This window comes from Camellia sinensis, chromosome 8 (genome assembly GCF_055761805.1).
Source record: "Camellia sinensis isolate YWXY chromosome 8, ASM5576180v1, whole genome shotgun sequence".
NCBI lineage: Eukaryota > Viridiplantae > Streptophyta > Magnoliopsida > Ericales > Theaceae > Camellia > Camellia sinensis.
Genome location: NC_138968.1, coordinates 188,380,345 through 188,400,807, shown reverse-complemented (window position 1 = coordinate 188,400,807; position 20,463 = coordinate 188,380,345). Strand labels below are relative to the sequence as shown.

The 20,463-nt window shown below is 36.3% G+C and overlaps 1 protein-coding gene across 1 annotated transcript; it reads left to right on the top strand.

The window, feature by feature from the left end:
* Positions 1 to 11,707: 11,707 nt before the first annotated feature.
* LOC114321716 (tryptophan synthase beta chain 2, chloroplastic) lies at positions 11,708 to 16,237 on the top strand. The gene is made up of 5 exons (XM_028268918.2): positions 11,708 to 12,271; positions 12,834 to 13,190; positions 13,839 to 14,272; positions 14,372 to 14,436; positions 15,758 to 16,237. Exons 1-5 carry the CDS (start codon positions 12,092 to 12,094, stop codon positions 15,931 to 15,933), a joined length of 1,212 nt encoding a protein of 403 aa, XP_028124719.2. The 5' UTR covers positions 11,708 to 12,091; the 3' UTR covers positions 15,934 to 16,237.
* Positions 16,238 to 20,463: the final 4,226 nt, after the last annotated feature.

The following is a 20,463-nucleotide window of genomic DNA, read 5'->3' as shown; positions in this document are numbered from 1 at the left end:
GGTTAAGAATAAGTATCCTATGCCCCGTATAGATGATTTGTTTGACCAGTTGAAGGGTTCCCGTTGTTTCTCTAAGATAGACTTGAGATCGGGTTACCATCAGTTGAGGGTCAGGGAGGAAGATATTCCGAAGACGGCATTCCGTACGCGGTATGGCCATTATGAGTTTCTGGTGATGCCATTTGGGCTTACCAATGCACCGGCAGTCTTTATGGACTTGATGAACCGGATTTTCCGGGAGTTCTTAGACCGCTTTGTGGTTGTTTTTGTGGACGATATCCTTATCTATTCGTCATCTAAGGAGGAGCACGAGGAACACTTGAGAGTGGTGCTTGAGTTACTTAGAGCTCATAGGCTGTATGCCAAGTTTGGAAAGTGTGAGTTCTGGCTGGGAGAAGTCAAATTCTTAGGCCACGTGGTATCCGGGGAAGGGGTGTCTGTTGATACATCCAAGGTTGAGGCAGTGCAAGTTTGGGCACAGCCTAAGAGTGTGTTTGAGATCCGCAGTTTTCTGGGATTGGCTGGGTATTACCGTCGGTTTGTGAAAGATTTTTCCAGGTTAGCGTCACCGTTGACTAGACTGACTCGGAAGGGAGTCAAGTTTGTGTGGAGTGAGACTTGTGAAAAGTCGTTCCAAGAGCTGAAAGTTAGATTGACCACCGCTCCGGTATTGATTATTCCGGAGAGAGGGTTGGGTTATGCGGTTTATTGTGATGCTTCACGAGAGGGTTTGGGTTGTGTGTTGATGCAAGAGGGGAAAGTGGTAGCTTATGGCTCACGTCAGTTGAAAATACACGAGAAGAATTACCCCACACACGACCTAGAGTTAGCAGCTGTGATCTTTGCCTTGAAAATCTGGAGGCACTACCTTTATGGTGAGAGGTTCGAGGTATTCTCGGATCACAAGAGTTTGAAGTATCTGTTTACACAGAGAGACTTGAATTTGAGGCAGAGGAGATGGATGGAGTTCATCGAGGATTATGATTTTGAGTTGCATTATCATCCGGGAAAGGCCAATGTTGTGGCCGATGCCCTTAGTAGGAAAACCATTAGTGATGTAGCTTGTATAGCCATCCGGGAATGGGAGATGTTGGGAGCACTGGGCGAGTTTGATTTGCTACTAGGCGAATCTGTCGAGGCTGCGGCCTTGTTTTCTGTTGTTGCGCAGCCTACACTTGTGGTTAGAGTGTTAGAGGCACAGCGAGGTGACCTTGAGGTAGAATCCCTCCGAGAAAAGATCTCCAGTGGGAAAGTTGAGAAGGGTTTGACGGTGTATCCCGACCTGAGTGTGAGATACCGAGACCGTTTGTTTGTACCGGAGGCTTGCCGAGAGGAGGTACTCCGAGAGTTTCACCATTCGCGCCTTGCGGTGCATCCGGGAGGTACTAAGATGTATCAGGATTTGGGTCGCCAGTTTTGGTGGCGGGGTATGAAAAGAGATGTGGCTGTTTTCGTATCGAGGTGCCTTACTTGCCAGCAAGTGAAGGCCGAGCATCAGAGGCCAGCGGGTTTGTTGCAACCCTTGCCTATTGCCGAGTGGAAGTGGGAGCATGTCACTATGGACTTCGTTGTAGGTCTTCCGAGGACTCAGCGGGGTAGTGATGCTATTTGGGTGGTTGTAGACCGGTTGACTAAGTCGGCGCACTTTATTCCTATGCGCGTGAGCGATTCGGTAGATCATCTTGCCGATTTGTATATTCGGGACGTAGTGAGATTGCACGGGGTCCCAGTGACGATCGTCTCAGATAGAGATCCTCGTTTTACTGCTAGGTTGTGGCAGAGTTTGCAGCGTGCCTTGGGCACTAAGTTGACCTTTAGTACGGCTTATCATCCTCAGACTGACGGGCAGTCCGAGCGTACTATTCAGATCCTCGAGGATATGCTTCGGGGTTGTGTCCTGGATTTCAGTGGGACGTGGGAGAGGCACTTGCCATTGGTAGAGTTTGCCTATAACGATAGTTTTCAGTCTAGCATCGGTATGGCACCGTTTGAGGCCTTGTATGGCCGACCGTGTAGGTCTCCAGTTTATTGGGCCGAGGTGGGTGATACACCTTTGTTGGGTCCGGAGTTGGTTAGGGAGACGACAGAGAAAGTTGAGCTTATCCGTAGGAGGCTTGTTACAGCCCAGAGTCGACAAAAGAGTTATGCCGACCGTAGGAGGAGGCCTTTGGCGTTTGAGGTGGGTGATCATGTCTTTCTGAAGATATCACCTAGACGAGGCCTGATGAGGTTTGGGAAGAGTGGGAAGTTATCCCCTCGGTTTATTGGTCCTTTTGAGATCCTTGAGAGGATAGGTGAGGTTGCTTATCGGTTAGCCTTACCGCCGCAGTTGTCCGGAGTGCATGACGTGTTTCATGTGAGTATGCTCCGGAAGTATGAGCCAGATCCATCACATGTGTTGGATTGGACTGATTTAGAGGTAGATGAGGATGCCTCGTATGAGGAGAGACCGGTTCGGGTCTTGGATAGGCGGGATCAGGTCCTGCGTGGCAAGACCATTCCTTTGGTGAAAGTCTTGTGGAAACATCACGGAGTGGAGGAAGCCACTTGGGAACGTGAGTTGGAAGTCCGAGAGAAATATCCGGACTTGTTTGTTGTTATGTAATCTTATATTTAAATTTTACATTTCGTTGAACTTAAGAGCTTTTATATATGTCTTAAGTTGTGAAACATTGAAAATGTTTTGGTTATTGGAAATATGTTTTGGGAACTTGCCTCATATGGAAGTTGAATATAACATTATATATGTTGATTATATTGTTGAAATTGGAAAGTTAATGCATAATGTTGATGCATGTTGATGGTACATATGTTCTTTACATATTATGATATGTCTCTTGTTAAAGGGATGGGATGACCGGTAATGGGTCGAATTGTTGAATGTTAAATTGTAACATTGTCTAAAATGGAGGAAAACTCGTTTTGAAAACTTGTGCTTAATTTCGGGGACGAAATTCTTTAAGGGGGGGAGGTTATAGCGATCCCGGGTTTACCCTTGTTGTATAGTGATCCGGACATGTGTCCGTGGATGTTGGTAGTTGTTTATTATCTTGTTTACATCCTTTCTTACTTTGTATTTGAGTTATAGGATGTGTTGAGCGGGTTTGTTACAGGTTGGTTGAGTTTAGAAACCAAAACTAGTTGCCCAGATTTTTGGCCTGTCCGCTCGAGCGGAGGTGTTGGCGCTCGAGCGGGGAATACATCCATCCAGTATCTTGTTGTGCAGTGTTGTGAGCTCGAGCGTAGGGTTGGGAGCTCGAGCGTAGGTCTGTTTCTGCAAAGTGCTGAGCGAGTGCATTCTGCGCTCGAGCGGGAGGTTGGCCGCTCGAGCGTAAGTCTGTGAGTGGCCGCTCGAGCGGGGTGTTTTACGCTCGAGCGGAGACCTGGGTTAAAGACCCGAAGTTGTGACTTTCCAAATCACTTTTTGCTTTCTCTTCTCTCTCTTACTTTTCCAAAATCACCATTGTTGAGCCTCTCACTCTAGACTCTACCTTCTCTCTAGGTTTTGATCTAGTAGGAGTGATTTACTCACCTTTGGCCTTTACAAAAAAATTGTTGATCGTCGAGGGCTTCATTTTAATCTGAAAATCTCGGGTTTTGGAGCACGTTGGGTTTTGTCGTCTTCTCCTTTGGGACTCCGAATTTGAGGTAGGGATAACCTACTCCTCTCTATGGGTTTTGTCTTTAAATTTTGGTATTTTGAGATGTTGGGCTTGGTTTGGTAATCTTGTAAAGGTTTGGGGCTTTTGTGTAATTTTACAAAGGTTGGGGTTTTATTCATAATAAACCTAGTTGCATGTTTGGCATAGAAAAATGGAATGATTGTTGAATCATTGACGAAAATGGGACCTAAGGGTTGAAATGGTAATTATGGAAAATGGTCTAATTACATTGGTTAATTAATTGGGATAATTAATTGGTGAGAAATGAGGAAATGAAATGTTGATTGAATATCCATTTGTGCATTTATTTTCTGTTTTAGAAATAACTGCTTTGGGCTATCGGTGGAGGATAGTCGTGATTGTTGTAGACAATGTATGTTGATTAGGCAAACTGAAACTAATCAATGGAATGTGTTATGGAACTTAACAGTTGCTAGAATACATTAATTGTTTGTATTGTGTGATTGTATATAGAACCAATGTGTTTATATACGTTATGTGTAGAGGAGGAGATAGGGGATGTACTCCGCGGTTTAGGGGAAGATAGGGGATGGACCTCTAAACCGGATAGGTATTTGGAGGAGATAGGGGATGTACTCCGTAGACAGAGCTCATATGCTTGTCTAGAGAAGTGAAGATAGAGCTCATATGCTTATCTTTGTGAAGTATGAAGTGTGGATACAGCTTGTATGCTTATCTGTGGATATTGTTGATATACATATCTGTTGTAAAGTGTGGATACAGCTTGTATGCTTATCTGTGGATATTGTTGATATACATATCTGTTGAGAATGTGGATATAGCTTTTATGCTTATCTGAATGTGAGATATAGTTTTTATACATATCTGTGGAAATGATGATAGAGCTAGCATGCTTATCTGTTGAAAAAGGGAAAATGAAAAGTAATTGGGACTTGTAAGTCGTTGACATAAATATGTAATTTATGTGATTGAATCAGTGGTGACCAACTATCAGTTGCTAATGTTTTAGTCATTGTCCATGGTTGGTTTAGTGTATTTCTACTGGGCTGTGGCTCACCCTATATGGGAATATCATTTTCAGGTACAGGAAGCATGCCACCTCCAAGGACATAGCTGGGAGGCTAGTGGCGGGCATAGTTTTGTCGTTTTACTTTTGATGTATTACATGTAATTTCAAGCCAAGGGCTTAATGTGTAAACGAGTTAGAACTCTTTGTTGTAACCAAGTGTTAACTTGGAAAGCTGTAAGCCCGTAGGGCATTTTGTTATGAGGTTAACATGTAATACTTATGTCTTATCTGATGGGTTTATTGTTATTATTTTGAGGGCGTTACAAAAATAAACACAATTTTATTAATTCCCTCTATTTTACTTCTGAAAATAAACGGTGTCACAACCCGCTCCCCGTACCCACGGGTTAAGTATCGTGATGGCCAGTAACTGAAGTTACCTCTGGCTAGTTCTTGAACAAATAAATAAACATGAGCGGAAATAATATTTAAGTAAGGGTACCAAAATAATCATTGTACCTTCTATTTTTATTACAAAATTTATTGACCAAAAAGGCCAATATTTACATATAAATATATCCATAAAAGTGCTGCGTGTGTCTATTCCGCAACCCTGCATTTAAGACTTCTCAAAAGCTATTTTTGAATTGCGATTCACCTTGCTTGGTTATCATTTTTCAAAAACACTTTTCAGAAAATTGTACTTTCTTATTTTTCGTATTTTTTTGTTTTTACTGATTTTTTTAATATTTTAAGTAATTTTTTAAATTTTTAGACATACCTAACATAAATATACTTAAAAAGTAAACAAATTTTGAAAAAAACCATTTAAAAATTTACTAAATACCAAAAATACAAAAAAAAAATACGAGAATTCAATATGTTTTTTGTATTTTTATGTATTTATTAATTTTTATAAATATTTTTTCACAATTTTTTTACTCTTTGGATACATCTAAGTAAGGTGCATCTAAAAAGTTAAAAAAACTGTTTAAAATTTTAAAAATATTCACTAAAAACAAAAACACAAAAATCAAAAAACTTGGCTTTTAAAAAACTTAATCCAAAAAACTCAAACCAAACACACTGATTGTTTCCTGAAAATTGGTAAACAGCTATAAGCACATGGCAGAGTGGGAAATATTATATCGAGAGTATAAGGGACACAAAATAACCATTGATAGTTATGTAACTAAAATATTTAAGATAACTTAGTCTGAACAAATAATCATTTAAGTAACAAAACTGAGATTATGTAAATAAATAACCATAACCACGGTACCGAACAGAACAGAACAGAGGTCACATGAGTGATAGTCAGAACAGATGTACGGATTCAAGAGGTGGCTTAGACGGATTATAGAGATGGCTCTCACAATAGTGTAGCACTTATCTCCGCACAGAACAAAGGTCAATAGATCCATGACAATAGATGTACGGATTCAAGAGGTGGCTTAGACGGATTATAGAGATGGCTCTCACAATAGTGTAGCACTTATCTCCGCACAGAACAAAGGTCAATAGATCCATGACAATAGAAGGCCACAAAGTTGTCAAACAGAAGCCAATGGTTATTTAAGTCCCCCAAGGCGTGAGACTCCCGTGGTGGTACTTACAAAACATAATTATTTTTAAGGTCATAGTCAAATATTCTTTAAAATATAAACAAACATATCCATGGGTTTCATTTTAAGCAAATAGGGTTCAGAAAATAATCCACGTAGTTGGAATATTAATATAACTTATAATAATTTATAAAACATAACTTGTATAAAATAAATTATGGTAAGTCAAAACATACGTAAAATATATTATGGTGACTCAAGGTATAATATGACTCACCTTAAAAATAGTACTTTACTCTTTCTTTCCACTATTAAAGACCCTCTTGCCTTTCATTATTTTTTCCTTCATTTTCTTCCTTTCTTTCCCTCCTCCTTCCTCTATTTCTTTCTTTCCTTTTTCTTTCCACAGATCACCTCCTCCTTATATAAGGAGGTAAGAGCATTGACAAGTCAACGCGTGGCCAACAAATCCTCCCACAGATTTGATTCATTAATTATATAAATTTATACTTATCTTTAATAAATATTTAAGATAATTACACTTTAGCCCAGTTTTTTAATATAACTATATAAATAAATTAATCCCTAATTAAATTACACTCTATCTTATACCAACAAAAAATTAATTATTTATTTTACTACCACGCCCATTATTATTATTATTATTATTGTTGTTGTTGTTGTTGTTGTTGTTATCAATATTATTATTTATTTACTCTTACTTTTATATTTATTTATTGGGATTTTTGATGAAAAGCTCCTTCTATAGAGGCTTTTTTGTGTGAAGCCCACCAAATAAAATAATAGTTTGAAAAGTCTCTCAAATAAAAAAATATGATGAAAAGGCTGAAATGCCCTTCCATATAATCCAAAACCCACGTTGAACCATTTCTCTTCTTTTCTATCTCTACATTACTGGTATCCTCTCTCTTCCTTTTATTTTCTCTCTTTCTAAACCCTAAACCTTTTTGATCTCCATTTTCGATCCATCTCACAAAATCGAAATCTTGAAATCGTCCATTGAAATCCATCACCATCTTAGATTTGATGCCTATGAACTCATGTTTGAGATTAATAATTTCAGATCTGAGATAAAATGACCTCATATATGTCAAAAAAATGATAAATTGATATATTACAATAAAAAATCGAGAGTTTTTTATTTGTTTGTTCATAGATCTAAAGTAAAATTCAACTATAATTCATTTATCTAGTATGTACTCTGTTTTTGCAACAATAAAATTTTACTCTGGTTAATGAAAAATAAAGTTTATTCTCTTATGCATAGACAAATATACAACAACACAGTAAAATTTTACTTTAAGATTCAGAGTAATTTACTCTGAAATACAGTAAAATTTACTAGAAAATAAATCAGAAACTGCATAGACAAACATTCAACAACACAGTAAAATGTTACTTTCAATTCAGAGTAAATTTTATTTTGAAATAGAGTAAAATTTTACTCTGAAAATTCAGAGTAAATTTTACTAGAAAACAAATCAGAAACTACATAGACAAACATTCAACAATACAGTAAAATTTTACTTTCAATTCAGAGTAAATTTTACTCTGAAATACAATAAAATTTTACTTGCATGTTAAGAAAACAGAACAGATAACACCAAGGTAAAATTTTACTCTCATTTTATCAAACAAAAACAGAGCACATATCAGAGTAAAATTTTATTCTCATTCTGTCAAACAAAAACAGAGCACAAACTAGAGTAAAATTTTACTCTCATTCTGTCAAACAAAAACAGAGCATAAACCAGAGTAAAATTTACTTTAATTATGTCAAACAAAAATAGAGCACACACCTGATTGAACTCAACAAATCAAAAAAAACAAATAAAAAATAACAATAGTTTTATACAGCTTTGCAACGTAATCTCTCATTTTATTGAGAGTGTTGATCTTGGATGGCGAGATCGTGTATTGTTGACCAAGGATGAGATCGTCGGCGGTGAGATCTTTGGACTCTAAGATCGTCTTCATGGATTTCGCAGATCATCTTCACTTCGCAGATCATCTTCAAGATCGGTGCATGCATGAGCTGAGATTGTTCAAATATATGATATGTATATATATGAGGGCAATATGGTCAAAAAAAACAAAAACAAATTATAGAATGTCCGTATTGAGCTGGGCTTCTCTTACTCAGGTGCTTTTTGAATGAGAATTTATTGAGTTGTCCTTTACCTTAAAAAAAGGCCCAAAAAAGGGGATTTCATCAAAAATCCCTTATTTATTTACTATCTTTAACTTTAATTTGGCCCAACTAGTATTAAAATTTTATATTTCTATTAATTTGGCCCCAAATAATAATCCCTAATTAATCTCATATTTGATAATCCAATGCCAAATTAATTATGTATTTATTATTATTTATTTAATAATATATTATCACATACAACCATAATACTAGTATAAAATTTAAGGAACAACTTAAATTTTCATATTGTTACAAACGGAGTTGTGTTTAAGATGATAATTAACCTTTTTTATAATTAATTTGATAATTGTAATAATAATAATAATAATAAAAATAAATATCATATTTTGATATTCCAACTTCCCCCATATATTCCAACTCGTGGCTTCATTCTCTTAATTAGATCTTCAAGAGTCCTAGACCTCTTTTGAAAAGAAGTTTATAACTAAGTTTATAAATCACTTTTTAACTTTTAACCCATTTTAAATTGGGATAATTAGTCTAAGGTCTCTCTCCCACTTTTAATAATGGAAGAGATCCGCAATGTTATTTTATGATGTCTAAGATTCTTCAACCCCAAACCCGTATATCACAGAGAAATTTAAGAAGAAATGAAAGGGTTTCAAAAACTAAGTTTGGTGTCTCTCTCTCTCTCTCTCTCTCTCTCTCTCTCTCTCTCCTACATCAATGGCAGCTGGGTTGGTACCCAACGACGATTTCTTCGCTGCAAAGTCTTCGGCCGTTAACCAGCCGTGTTGCCTCTGTTTACAGCGAGGTTCAAGGTCGTCCATGGCCTCCTAGCTTCACCGGCGGTGACCCCAACTCTTTCATCTGCTCCGTCTGCTTCACCGCCATTATTTCTATCTCCTCTCACCTCACCAAACCTCCCGTTACTTCCATCATCAAGCCCTTTGTTGAATCTCTCTTTACTGAACAAGATCACAGTTCTCAAAGCTTCACAAGATGGCAAACTATGCTTTCATGGTGGGAAAGAAACTCTGGGAAGAGATTTCATCTGGGACAATTTACTCAAATTGGAAAATATGGAAGAGAATTTATCTGAATCGTGGATTCATTCGATTTCGATTTTACGCAATGAATTCAAACAAAGAGGTCGAATCATGGTGATTCCATGTGGGTTGACATTGGGATCACATATTACAGTGGTAGGAAAGGCTATTTGGGCTCACCCAGAGACTGGACCAAAGATTACATTGGTGAGAGAGAATGATTACTCTATGCAGAGAGAAATTCTATGTTATTCAATTTTCTCTGGGTAATTTTGAATGAACGTTTGTTCATCTCTCTATCTCTCTCTCTCTCGCTACTTGATCTCTACGCCATCTCACTAAGCTTCACGCAGTTCGATTTCATCTCTCATTCTCTCCAGAGAAATTGAATTTCTCTGGAGAAAATTTCTCTGGAAAAGGCCAAAGAAATTCCCATAATTTGCTTCACACCAAGAGTGAAGGCAAGCAAAGCATGCTGCTCAGGCGTCTGACCATCCTTGGAAATACCGGCTTCAAAACTACCAGTGGTGGAGTTGATGAAATCACGATGGCCAGGAGCATCAATGACAATGCAGTAGTATTTGGTGGTCTCAAACTTCCACAAAGCAATATCAATATACACAGAGAAAATTGTGAACAAATCATAGAGATATTTGTGAGCAAATTAGAGAAAATTCAACCCTAGAGAAATTTCAAAGCAAAGAAAACAAAAAAATTGAACAAACCAGAGAAATAGTTTGAAATTTGAAATTTCTCTAGGTCGACTGTAGTGGAGGCGTTGGTGAAGTTGGCATTAATGGAGAGAGATTTGTTGATGGAGTTTAAGGTGTCTTGTTTGAAGACAGATGATGTTAGAAATTTTGATAAGATTTTAATTCATTTTGAGTTTTTAGATTATAATTAAAAATTTAATTTTTTACCAACTTTCCAATACACTCCTAAATTTTTACTGAGAATCGTAAATTGTTTTGTACATATATGTGGACAAGTTCTTATTGTAAAGTCAATATTTAAATGAATCTTCATTATATAATCAAAATTTTAGATTCTCTTTGTTTTAAAATATTAATTTTTTATTTTATCTTTTATTATCTCAAAATATTAATTTATTTTAAAAAATTAATAATTAAAGTAATATTAATTTCTTATTTTGTCATTATTTTAAATTTATTAACAACACAAAAAATATAATTATGACAATTGATATTTTTCAAAAAATGTACTATCAAAGGGTATTTTTAAAAAATTAATTTTTTTGAAATGCAATAATTATATTATCAAAAAAAAGTTAGATTCTCCAAAAATAACTACTCCTTACATCCCAAAATATTAGTCACTTATTTCATTTTTCATTGTCTCAAAATATTAGTTATTTTTCAAAATTTAGGATTAAAATAATATTAATTTCTTATTTTTTTCATTCTTTTAAATTCATTAATAATACAAAAATCACAATTATGGCAATTGATATTTCTCAAAAAATGTATTATGAAACGGTAATTTTGAAAAATCATTTTTTTTAAGCGCAATAATTGTACTACCAAAAAAAATTAGATTAACCCAAAGGGACTCTATCCATCCCAAAATATTAGTCCCTTATTCTATTTTTCATTGTCCCAAAATATTAGTCATTTTTCAAAAATCAATGACTAAAATAATATTAATTTTCTATTTTGCCTTTATTTTAAATTCATTAACAACACAAAAAGTACAATTATGACAATTGATATTCTCTAAAAAAAAATATACTATCAAAGGGTAATTTTAAAAACAACAATGATTGGTAGCCCGAATTTTTATTGCCCGAATGACTCAAATGTCTTAAAATAACGTCGTTTTGATATATTCGAGTTAGACCACACAAATTTAAGTTACAAAACATTTTTCTTTTAAAAAATTACTCCCTCCATTCCAAAATAATAGTTTCTTTTTGGGAATCTTATAAATTATTAGAGGTGCTCGCGGTTTGACGGTTCGGTTGCGGTCAATGAAATCTCAAATCCGTCATCCGTCCACCAGATTGGTGGATTGGAGAAAATCAATCCGCAACCGTCCGCTCGTCATCACACATCCGTCTAAAATACGACGGATCGATTCGGTTCGATCAATTTTAACGGATCGATATATTTATTACTCACCCGTAACATTATTTATTTACTATATCTCTCTATATTTTCTAATTACACAACACAAATTCATAAATTTTAATCTTTTCCCCCATCACAACACTATTAAGAGACCGTATGCAACACCAATCAATAACTGCTCAACAATAATTCATGAACATATTAGATCCGACTAGATAGTTTATAGTCGTGTTATTTATTAGTATTATTATTTCTTTTTTTTTGATAATAAATTTATTTTCCAAGTTTTCATTTTATTTTTCCGTTTAATAAATAGAAATAAAAATTTGTTGTCTCCGACAACAACACCACTGATTCAGAGCCAGGTAAGCCACGTAAGACAGCAGAGAATCTGCCGTATATCTCCTCCACGAACACAAACCCCATCATCCGCCGCCATACCCACCTCTCTCTCTCTCATAACCGCCCTACCCTACCCTACCCTTCCTACTTCAATCTCTTCAACCACCTCCAATTCCCTCTCTCCCTAAGTTTTCTTACATCTTCTTTCCGACTCGCCCAATGGAGCTCCAAGGCCACAGTTTGGTTCGCCCCCCACTGGGACCGGGGGTTCTCCAGAGACCTGACTCGTTCGGGCGATTCGGCAAGTTTGGTGGGAAGTATGTACCAGAAAACCTCATGTACGCTCTCACCGAGCTCGAATCTGCGTTCAGTGCTCTCGCCGGAGACCAACACTTCCAGGTTTCTTTTGATTGAACTCTTTCAATGAATTGAAATTTGTGTCATCGATTTGTTTAACATTTTTTGATTTTTTTTTTGGGGGTAATTTAAAGGACTGATTCACTATTTCATTGCAGTTGTTTAGCATTTATTAAATTTTAGCGTTTTTGCTTTGGTTGTTGATAAAATTTAGGGTTAATAGACCAAAACTGTCCAATTGTTTTGTTCAAATAGTTGTGCTAGACTAATTCAAAAGATAGTTGTAGAAAAGGAGGGTATGAAATATTGATTGATTGGCATGGATTTTACTATCGGGGTTTTTCATGTGATTGTGTAGGGGGCGTTACTTGAACACTCAATAAGCTCTCCTCTCAGAACCACTGGCAATTGATAAATTGTTGTGTAGTGCAGTGGAAACACAATGAATTTTGAGTTTTCTACAAGAATTTCATGAATTTTTTTAAATGGGATGATAAAGAATTGTTCTATTTGAGATTTATATGGTACTAGCATTTTGGTTCTTCTCAATTGAGGTCACTTTTGCGGTGTTATTAATTTATTCTTTAACAAATTTTCATTTCAGAAAGAGCTGGATGGGATACTGAAAGATTATGTTGGTAGAGAGAGCCCTCTGTATTTTGCAGAACGGCTTACTGAGCACTATAAACGTCCCAATGGCGAAGGGCCACACATTTACCTCAAGAGGGAAGATCTTAATCACACTGGTGCCCACCAAATCAACAATGTTGTGGCTCAAGCTTTGCTAGCCAAGCGCCTGGGGAAGAAACGCATTATTGCTGAAACTGGGGCTGGTCAGCATGGAGTTGCCACTGCTACTGTATGTGCTCGGTTTGGCTTAGAGTGTATTATTTATATGGGTGCTCAAGATGTGGAAAGGCAAGCATTAAATGTGTTTAGAATGCGGCTTCTTGGAGCTGAGGTATGTTTGTCATACTTATAAGTTATATCTTTTAGTTGCTTTGAATGATTTTAAGTTATTTAACCGTTGTTTATTTTCATTAGATTGATGCATAATTGTCTACTCAACATACACTCAACAGTCATTTTGTGTCCATAAATAAAGTTAAGAGTAACAAAGATGAAGACAGAAATGGCTTTCATTGGACTTTTTATTCTATTGCTATTGTGTAATGGTGGTCTTCATTGCAAAATTGTCTCCATCTTTAATTACAATGTTGAAGGCCATGCAGCATTTCTGTCCCTATGATATTTTATTTCACATTTTTAATTTGCTTTTTTTTTTTTTTTGGTTTAAACATTTTGCTTTTATCATTGTGATAGTCATGTTATTGTTAACTATAGCATTAAGTATGACCTGAATTTTGTTGAACTTTCCTTCCCTTATTTACTGTTGTGTGAGATTTCTTGTTTTCATTTGCTAAATTGCCTTTGTTTGATTTAAATGTCGTTGTCAATTCTGCCAAACTAGTTTTTTAGTTCACCCATTGTCAAGTACACACTCTATCAGGTCAATTATTTGTTTGAATCAGCTTCCTTGTGTGATCCATATTACAGTTGCTTTTATGCCTATTACATCTTTTGAATAGATTCCATTTTATTATTATAGGTTAGACCAGTTCATTCCGGGACAGCCACGCTGAAGGATGCTACATCAGAGGCTATATGGGATTGGGTGACTAATTTGGAATCAACCCATTACATATTGGGATCTGTTGCTGGGCCACATCCATACCCCATGATGGTTCGAGAGTTTCATGCAGTGATTGGTAAAGAGACAAGGAAACAGGCATTGGAAAAATGGGGTGGGAAACCAGACGTTCTTGTTGCATGTGTTGGTGGAGGTTCAAATGCCATGGGACTCTTCCATGAATTTGTTAATGATGAAGAAGTTAGGCTGATTGGTGTGGAAGCTGCAGGTTTTGGATTGGATAGTGGTAAGCATGCCGCTACCTTGACTAAAGGAGAGGTTGGCGTGCTGCATGGAGCTATGACCTGTTTATTGCAGGATGAAGATGTTGAGCCCCATTCCATTAGTGCAGGGTAAAGATATCTTATTGATCTTTTATCATTTTGACTAGCGATGGTGTTTTTGCTGTATTTTGCTAATGAAATTAGTTTTCGTCATTTTATGTTAAATAGACTGGATTACCCTGATGTTGGACGTGCTGAATACTATAGCATCACGGATAAAGAGGCATTGGAAGGTATGGAAATTGCATTTACATTTACATTATCTTTTTCCAGTTCTATATAATTACTTACACCTCCGTTTGACTGTGATTAGTGTTCATGTGTGTATGTGTAGTTATGTTGTTGATTTTATTCTCACAGCGAAGCCTTACATCCTTTTTTACTATCTCTATCTAAGTAGCCATTCTGGTTTTTTTTCTTTCCCTTTTAAGTGTGTGTGTGTGTGTGTGTGTGTGTGAGAGAGAGAGAGAGAGAGAGAGATTAGATGTTTAGCACTTGGGGGGAGTTGAACTCCCACCCCCCTCCTTGCAAGCACTCAAGTCTTGCCCCCATTCCATTTCCAAGAATAGAAAGCAATATCTCTCCATCTCTCCTTGGGAGAGACTTGGTGGTCAAAATGTTAGCCACTTTTCTACAACCCCTTGGTTCCGTAGCTTGTAACTTTCAGAAAAATATGATCTCAGTTTCATGCTGATGTTGAAATGACGAGTCTCTATTGCTTGTCATGTTTAATTTTATGAAATGCCAACTTTGATAGATTCTATGTAGTAATGAGATGTATAAATATCCTTCGAATTTTGTGTTGCTATAACATCTCTTAGGGTCATCTTCTATGGTGATTTTTCGTTTTTGATTCATAATTTTATGGGAATCTAAAGAAATAGCTCGACAATTTGATGTCTCCCAGACCTTGTAAATTCTTATTAATTGATCAGCAGATATTTAAAGTGGACATATGCAAATTCCAGCTCAATCTTGTTGCCTGTTCCCCATTTATTTACTTTCCAAAATGCCCAGAATGTTTGCCCACTATACCATTCCATGAGCTCGTGTCTACCTCATTTTGACTTACTTGAACCTTGTGGGAAGGTGCAGTAATTCCTAGCTAAAATTGGAAGAACTTGGGGATATGCTAAGCCACCTGCCACCTCTTGGTATTTCTGTTATTCTTCTGCCATTAGAATTTACAGAATCTGCTACGTGATAAAAGAAATGTGACTCTTCTACCCGTTTTCAACTGATTCCACAACTACTTTGTTAAGATAATATGGCAATATTTTTTTTCTGGATCATGATTTTCAGTTATTTGTGTTTCTTCTGTTCAACTCTTGTTTCCATAAGGGGTCGTTTGACAATAACTTTTTTAGTTTGTTTTTTGGTTTTTTTTAATTATTTTAGTCTGAGACTTTTTTGGTTATTTGGTTTTCTTGTTTGTCCTTTTATGATTTTTTAACTTCTTTTTTGTCATTTTGTAATTTTTTAGTCTAGAATGATAACGAAACGAGCACTAAGTGTTCTTTATTGTTTTTTTGGGTGCGTTTTTTTTGCATGTAGGGTTTAAGAGATTATCTAGACTAGAGGGCATAATTCCAGCTCTGGAGACATCTCATGCAATTGCGTATCTGGAGAAGCTGTGTCCCACCCTCCCAAATGGAACTAAGGTTGTACTTAACTGCAGTGGCAGAGGAGATAAGGATGTTCAGACTGTCATTAAATATTTGCAGATTTAGGAGTGGTTTGGCAATGAGGTAAAAAGCCAGCTTTTGGCTTTTTACTCATTTTACGTCACATCACTTCTCATATTTTTTTATCTACTAAAAGACAAAATAGATTAAAAAAGTCAAAAAAATTAACTTTTTATTAACTTCTCAAAACACTACTTAATAATAATTTGTAAGATATATGTCATAGTTTAATCCTCCTCGGGAAATGAGTTGTCTTCTGTATTTTCCAAAGGATCTGTTTTTTAAGTGTTGATAATATTCTTATGATGCATGTATTGCAATAGAAGTCTTGATAATATTCTTTTTTTAAGTTCCTTGTTTTAAAATTAAAACATTCAAGATTTGCATATCATACAGACAGATTTGTTAACATTGGTGGCCCAGCGTGCCAAACATCGCCCTCCATGCATTCATCACTTACAAGACAAGTGAATGTCATGTTGCTTTGCCCAAAACACAGACAAATTGTTCTTGATTATTTCAAGAACTCTCGTCTCCACTTTTCAAGGAGAAAGACTGGCAGTAGGAAAATAAAACAAAAAAAATAAAAACAAAACCCTAATCACCTGTATAAAGTTCTCTCCAGCTCATGATTATTGTATCTACAAACAGAAAAGCTCCTGATCCACAGTAGTAATGGATCACAAAAAAACGCACAACAAACTATTTCTCTAATCATTTATTTAAATTACAAGACATTCGTAGTAAAGTTCTCGTCCCAGCTCTCTAACTGCTTTGCCTGTAAAAAAAATAAAATAAAATGGTACGTAATATTTTGGGTGGCAACAAAAAATTGAATCCAATTAAGAAAATTACAAAAGTAACGAGCTATATAGTCCATGAATGTCACAATAAAAGAATCATATAACACTTGAGATCAATTATTAGACAAAATAGTGTGTACACCGCTAGGGATTAGTCGGGTTTTGATCCGGGTACCCTAGTTTCAATCCAAAAAATAAAAATAAAATTATCAGACAATAGTAAGATCTGGCCCATATGGATGTGGAAGGGTCCAAATTCCATTAGCCGACGAAGACAACTTCAATGAGTGGTTACAACCACATGCCCAAGATTTAAGCCTATAAAAATCTGGTAAAGTTTGGTCTAATAATACTCTACATAAAGTATACAATTACAAAACTGTTTGGAGCTGCTTATAGCTTTTTCCATTATGGGAGTCTATGTTTGGCGTAATTTTCTACTTATAGCTTAAAGAAAAACAACTTGAGCAAGTTGCAAAAAAACTGATAATCTAAAAACTGAGGAGTGATTGCTTCTCACTTCAATGTGATTATCAAAAATTATACCAATCAGGTATACTATTGTTACAAAAATTCTCTTTGTCCTTGTGATCTTTCAGGCATACTACCACATGCCGAGACCCAAGCTTCTAAAATCTGGTAATTGGCACTATTGCAATTGAAACTGTAATAATACCATTACAAATTTGGTGTAGTACTAGTTCTGACTAGTCCTGAAGATTAAGCAGTGAAATAGTAGTGTTGCCGACTACAAAATGCCCACAAACAGCAAACCAACTATACCAAATTGCTGCTAGCAGCAAAAGAGTTACCATTACCCAAAACATAACCACAGGAACATAACTCATGTCATTGTAGAACACAGATTTCATCCTACAATGATATGAACCACTAGCATGCAAGCTAATCAAAGATATATATATATATATATATATATGTAACCAGAATATTAATGCATGAATAACATGGAAGTAAATTTATTTTTATTTATTTTTAATATGAGAAAGATAGTATCAATCATTACACTTTTTAGCCCCTACATATTTCAAGGTCCCCACATGATCAATATTTCCTTTTTACCAGATTTGCTAATAACAGTGTGGATGCTGCTCCAATCATTCAACAATCAAGTATATTGATGATACAGTTCGTTCCAATGAACAGGTCGGACTGATCCACGCTCCTCATGCCTATGTTCGAATAACCAAGCCCATCGGAAGACCTGCACACGAGTTCAACGGGGAACGGGAAGTCTCCTAGCGAACCCTCTGACGAGCAAGTTAGAAAGAGGAGTCGAGTATACTGCGAGATTAGAGATAGAAAGCCTAACCTTCTTCTTGTTTTCAACGCCTGCTTATATCCTCTGGTAATCATTTCGTTGTCCCTTCCGACCTGTCACCTTGGCCGAAAGTCTACGCTGTAGTTTACCTTGTTCAGGGTGAGGGCTTGTTGTCCCGACGGAGAGGGGTTATCGCAATAAATGTTATAAGGGGCCTCATTAATGGCGATGTGGCGTAGCAAAAACTTCGCAGATCTTTGTCTGCTGATGTGGTTTGCCCTTCTCTTGCCATGTGTCTTGATGCCATTGGTTCTTATTGCTATGTGGGCCTTCAGCAGTGCTGGGTTTCATTAATTGGATTATGTATTGGGCCTTAAGTGGTGGGCTTGGGTCGTTCATAGTGGGCTGTAGCCTTTATAAGCCTACCCATGCCACATATTATAGAAAATTAAAACATAAAATGCTTAAGAAAATATGTTTAAGAAAAATTATTTCATTTGCATCTGCCCCTTATTTTTTAGTTGAAAGCAAGCAATAATAATTTTAATTATGAAATTTCTTCTATAGGATTTTAAATGGAACAAAAAAATGATTCAGTACATTAGAAATCAGACGACCTCTTCAATCAAATAAACTAAGTGCAAGTTACTGTCACAAATGGCCTGATAACAATTGGAAATACAAGATAGGATTAATATTTTATAGCTATTTCTGTAATTATCTTCAATAGGTTGGACAAAATAGGTCATGTAAGATAGCTACATCCTGCAAAAATACCACCGACAAGAATTTTTTACTTTGTGTACGAATAAGTAAGCACCACCATGGAATTACAAAAAATACAAAGTAGCATACAAACAATGGGTACAAAGCAATCATAGTTGGTAGTTGTCATAGAGTTACCATATGAACTGGGGTCCAATTTGTGCAAGAGCATTTTGCCATCCAACTACCCACATCTGTGGTCCCTCGACAGCAATTGCAAATGGCGTGAGAATCAACAGAGACAACAGATTCATTCCACCAACTAACTTCCCCTTCATACCCGTATTTGAAAATATGTTGCGAAATACGAATGCCAAGTTTGATATCATGGCCACCATAAATCCTGAAATTGACAGACAACAACCAAAGTAAAGGCATGAAGCAACAAACCCCTAATGCAACCAATATCTCTGAGTAGGTCATAAAGAATATCACCATATTCAACGAACTCAGCCTCGAACCCAAAGTCTAGATCTGCCTCCACCAAGGCATTCAAGTAATCTATCATAAAACCATTCATTGGCCCAGAATACTTGAAGAACAACAACTTTGGAGTCTCAATGCTGATCCCATTTTCAAGACTCCAGCACTTGTCAATCACCAAAGTCCTCAGCCTTGCCGCAGAAATATTAAGGTTCTCCAAATTCCAACACTTTTTCAAACTCAAACTCTCTTGTAATCAACAGTTCGATAACAATGCGTTAAAAGAAGTCGTTGGCAGTTGAATCCACACTAGAGAAAGACTCGTCAGAGCACTGAACTTGATGAACTGGAAAACCCTAAATTTGCATGCAAACAACTTCAAAGATTTGAATGGCTCTTTGTGTTCATAAACACATGGAGGCAATTCAAACAAATCAACATGGTTATTATCAAGATCAAAATCTTGTTGATCCCACGTTGGTTTTGAGAAGTCATGTTCAAGAACTTTTGCATTATGACCAATGGCGAATTGAACAAAATTTTGCATGGCCTCAACATAATTCTCGGGATGTGAAAATGAGAGGCAAAACTTATCCACACTCACTGGGCGAAAACCTCGAATGAACTGCATTGAGAAATCGATGAAAACCCTTATCTGATTCCCTATAGTTTCTTCGTTGGATTGATGATTTTGTGGTTTTACAAAGAGGGTTTCGTCGAGTTCTATGTTCTTGGTCTCGTGCCAGCGGAATTGCCATCGCTTGGACAAGGTTGATGTTCTTGCAGCGTCTTTGAAGGGCAAGAAGGAGATGATTATGAGTAGGGCTGTGCAAAATACCGCCCAATCTGCTAAAACCGCACCGATCTACATCTATCCGCACCGCTCTAATCGCTAACCGCGGTTTAAACTTTAAAATTTATAATCCGCCAACCGAACCGCTCCACTCCGCTATAGTTAATACATATATATTTTTTAACTTTCAATGAAACATCAATGTAAAAATGAGTGTGAGAGAGATTTAAGATATAAAATTTATTACAAATTAGTGGTTATATATATGAAACATATTATTTAAAATTACATTGTGTTATATATCTAAAAAATATTATACAAATTAGTGTTATATATTATGTGAATGTATGATAATTAGGTAGAATATTCTTCAATCCGCCAAAAACCGCCCAAACCGCAAATTGTCAATCCGGTAATCCGCCAACCCGCCATTCGATTTGTAATTTTACTTTCAAACCGCCCGAACCGCACCGTACACACCCCTAATTATGAGAATGAGTGAGTCTGTCAAG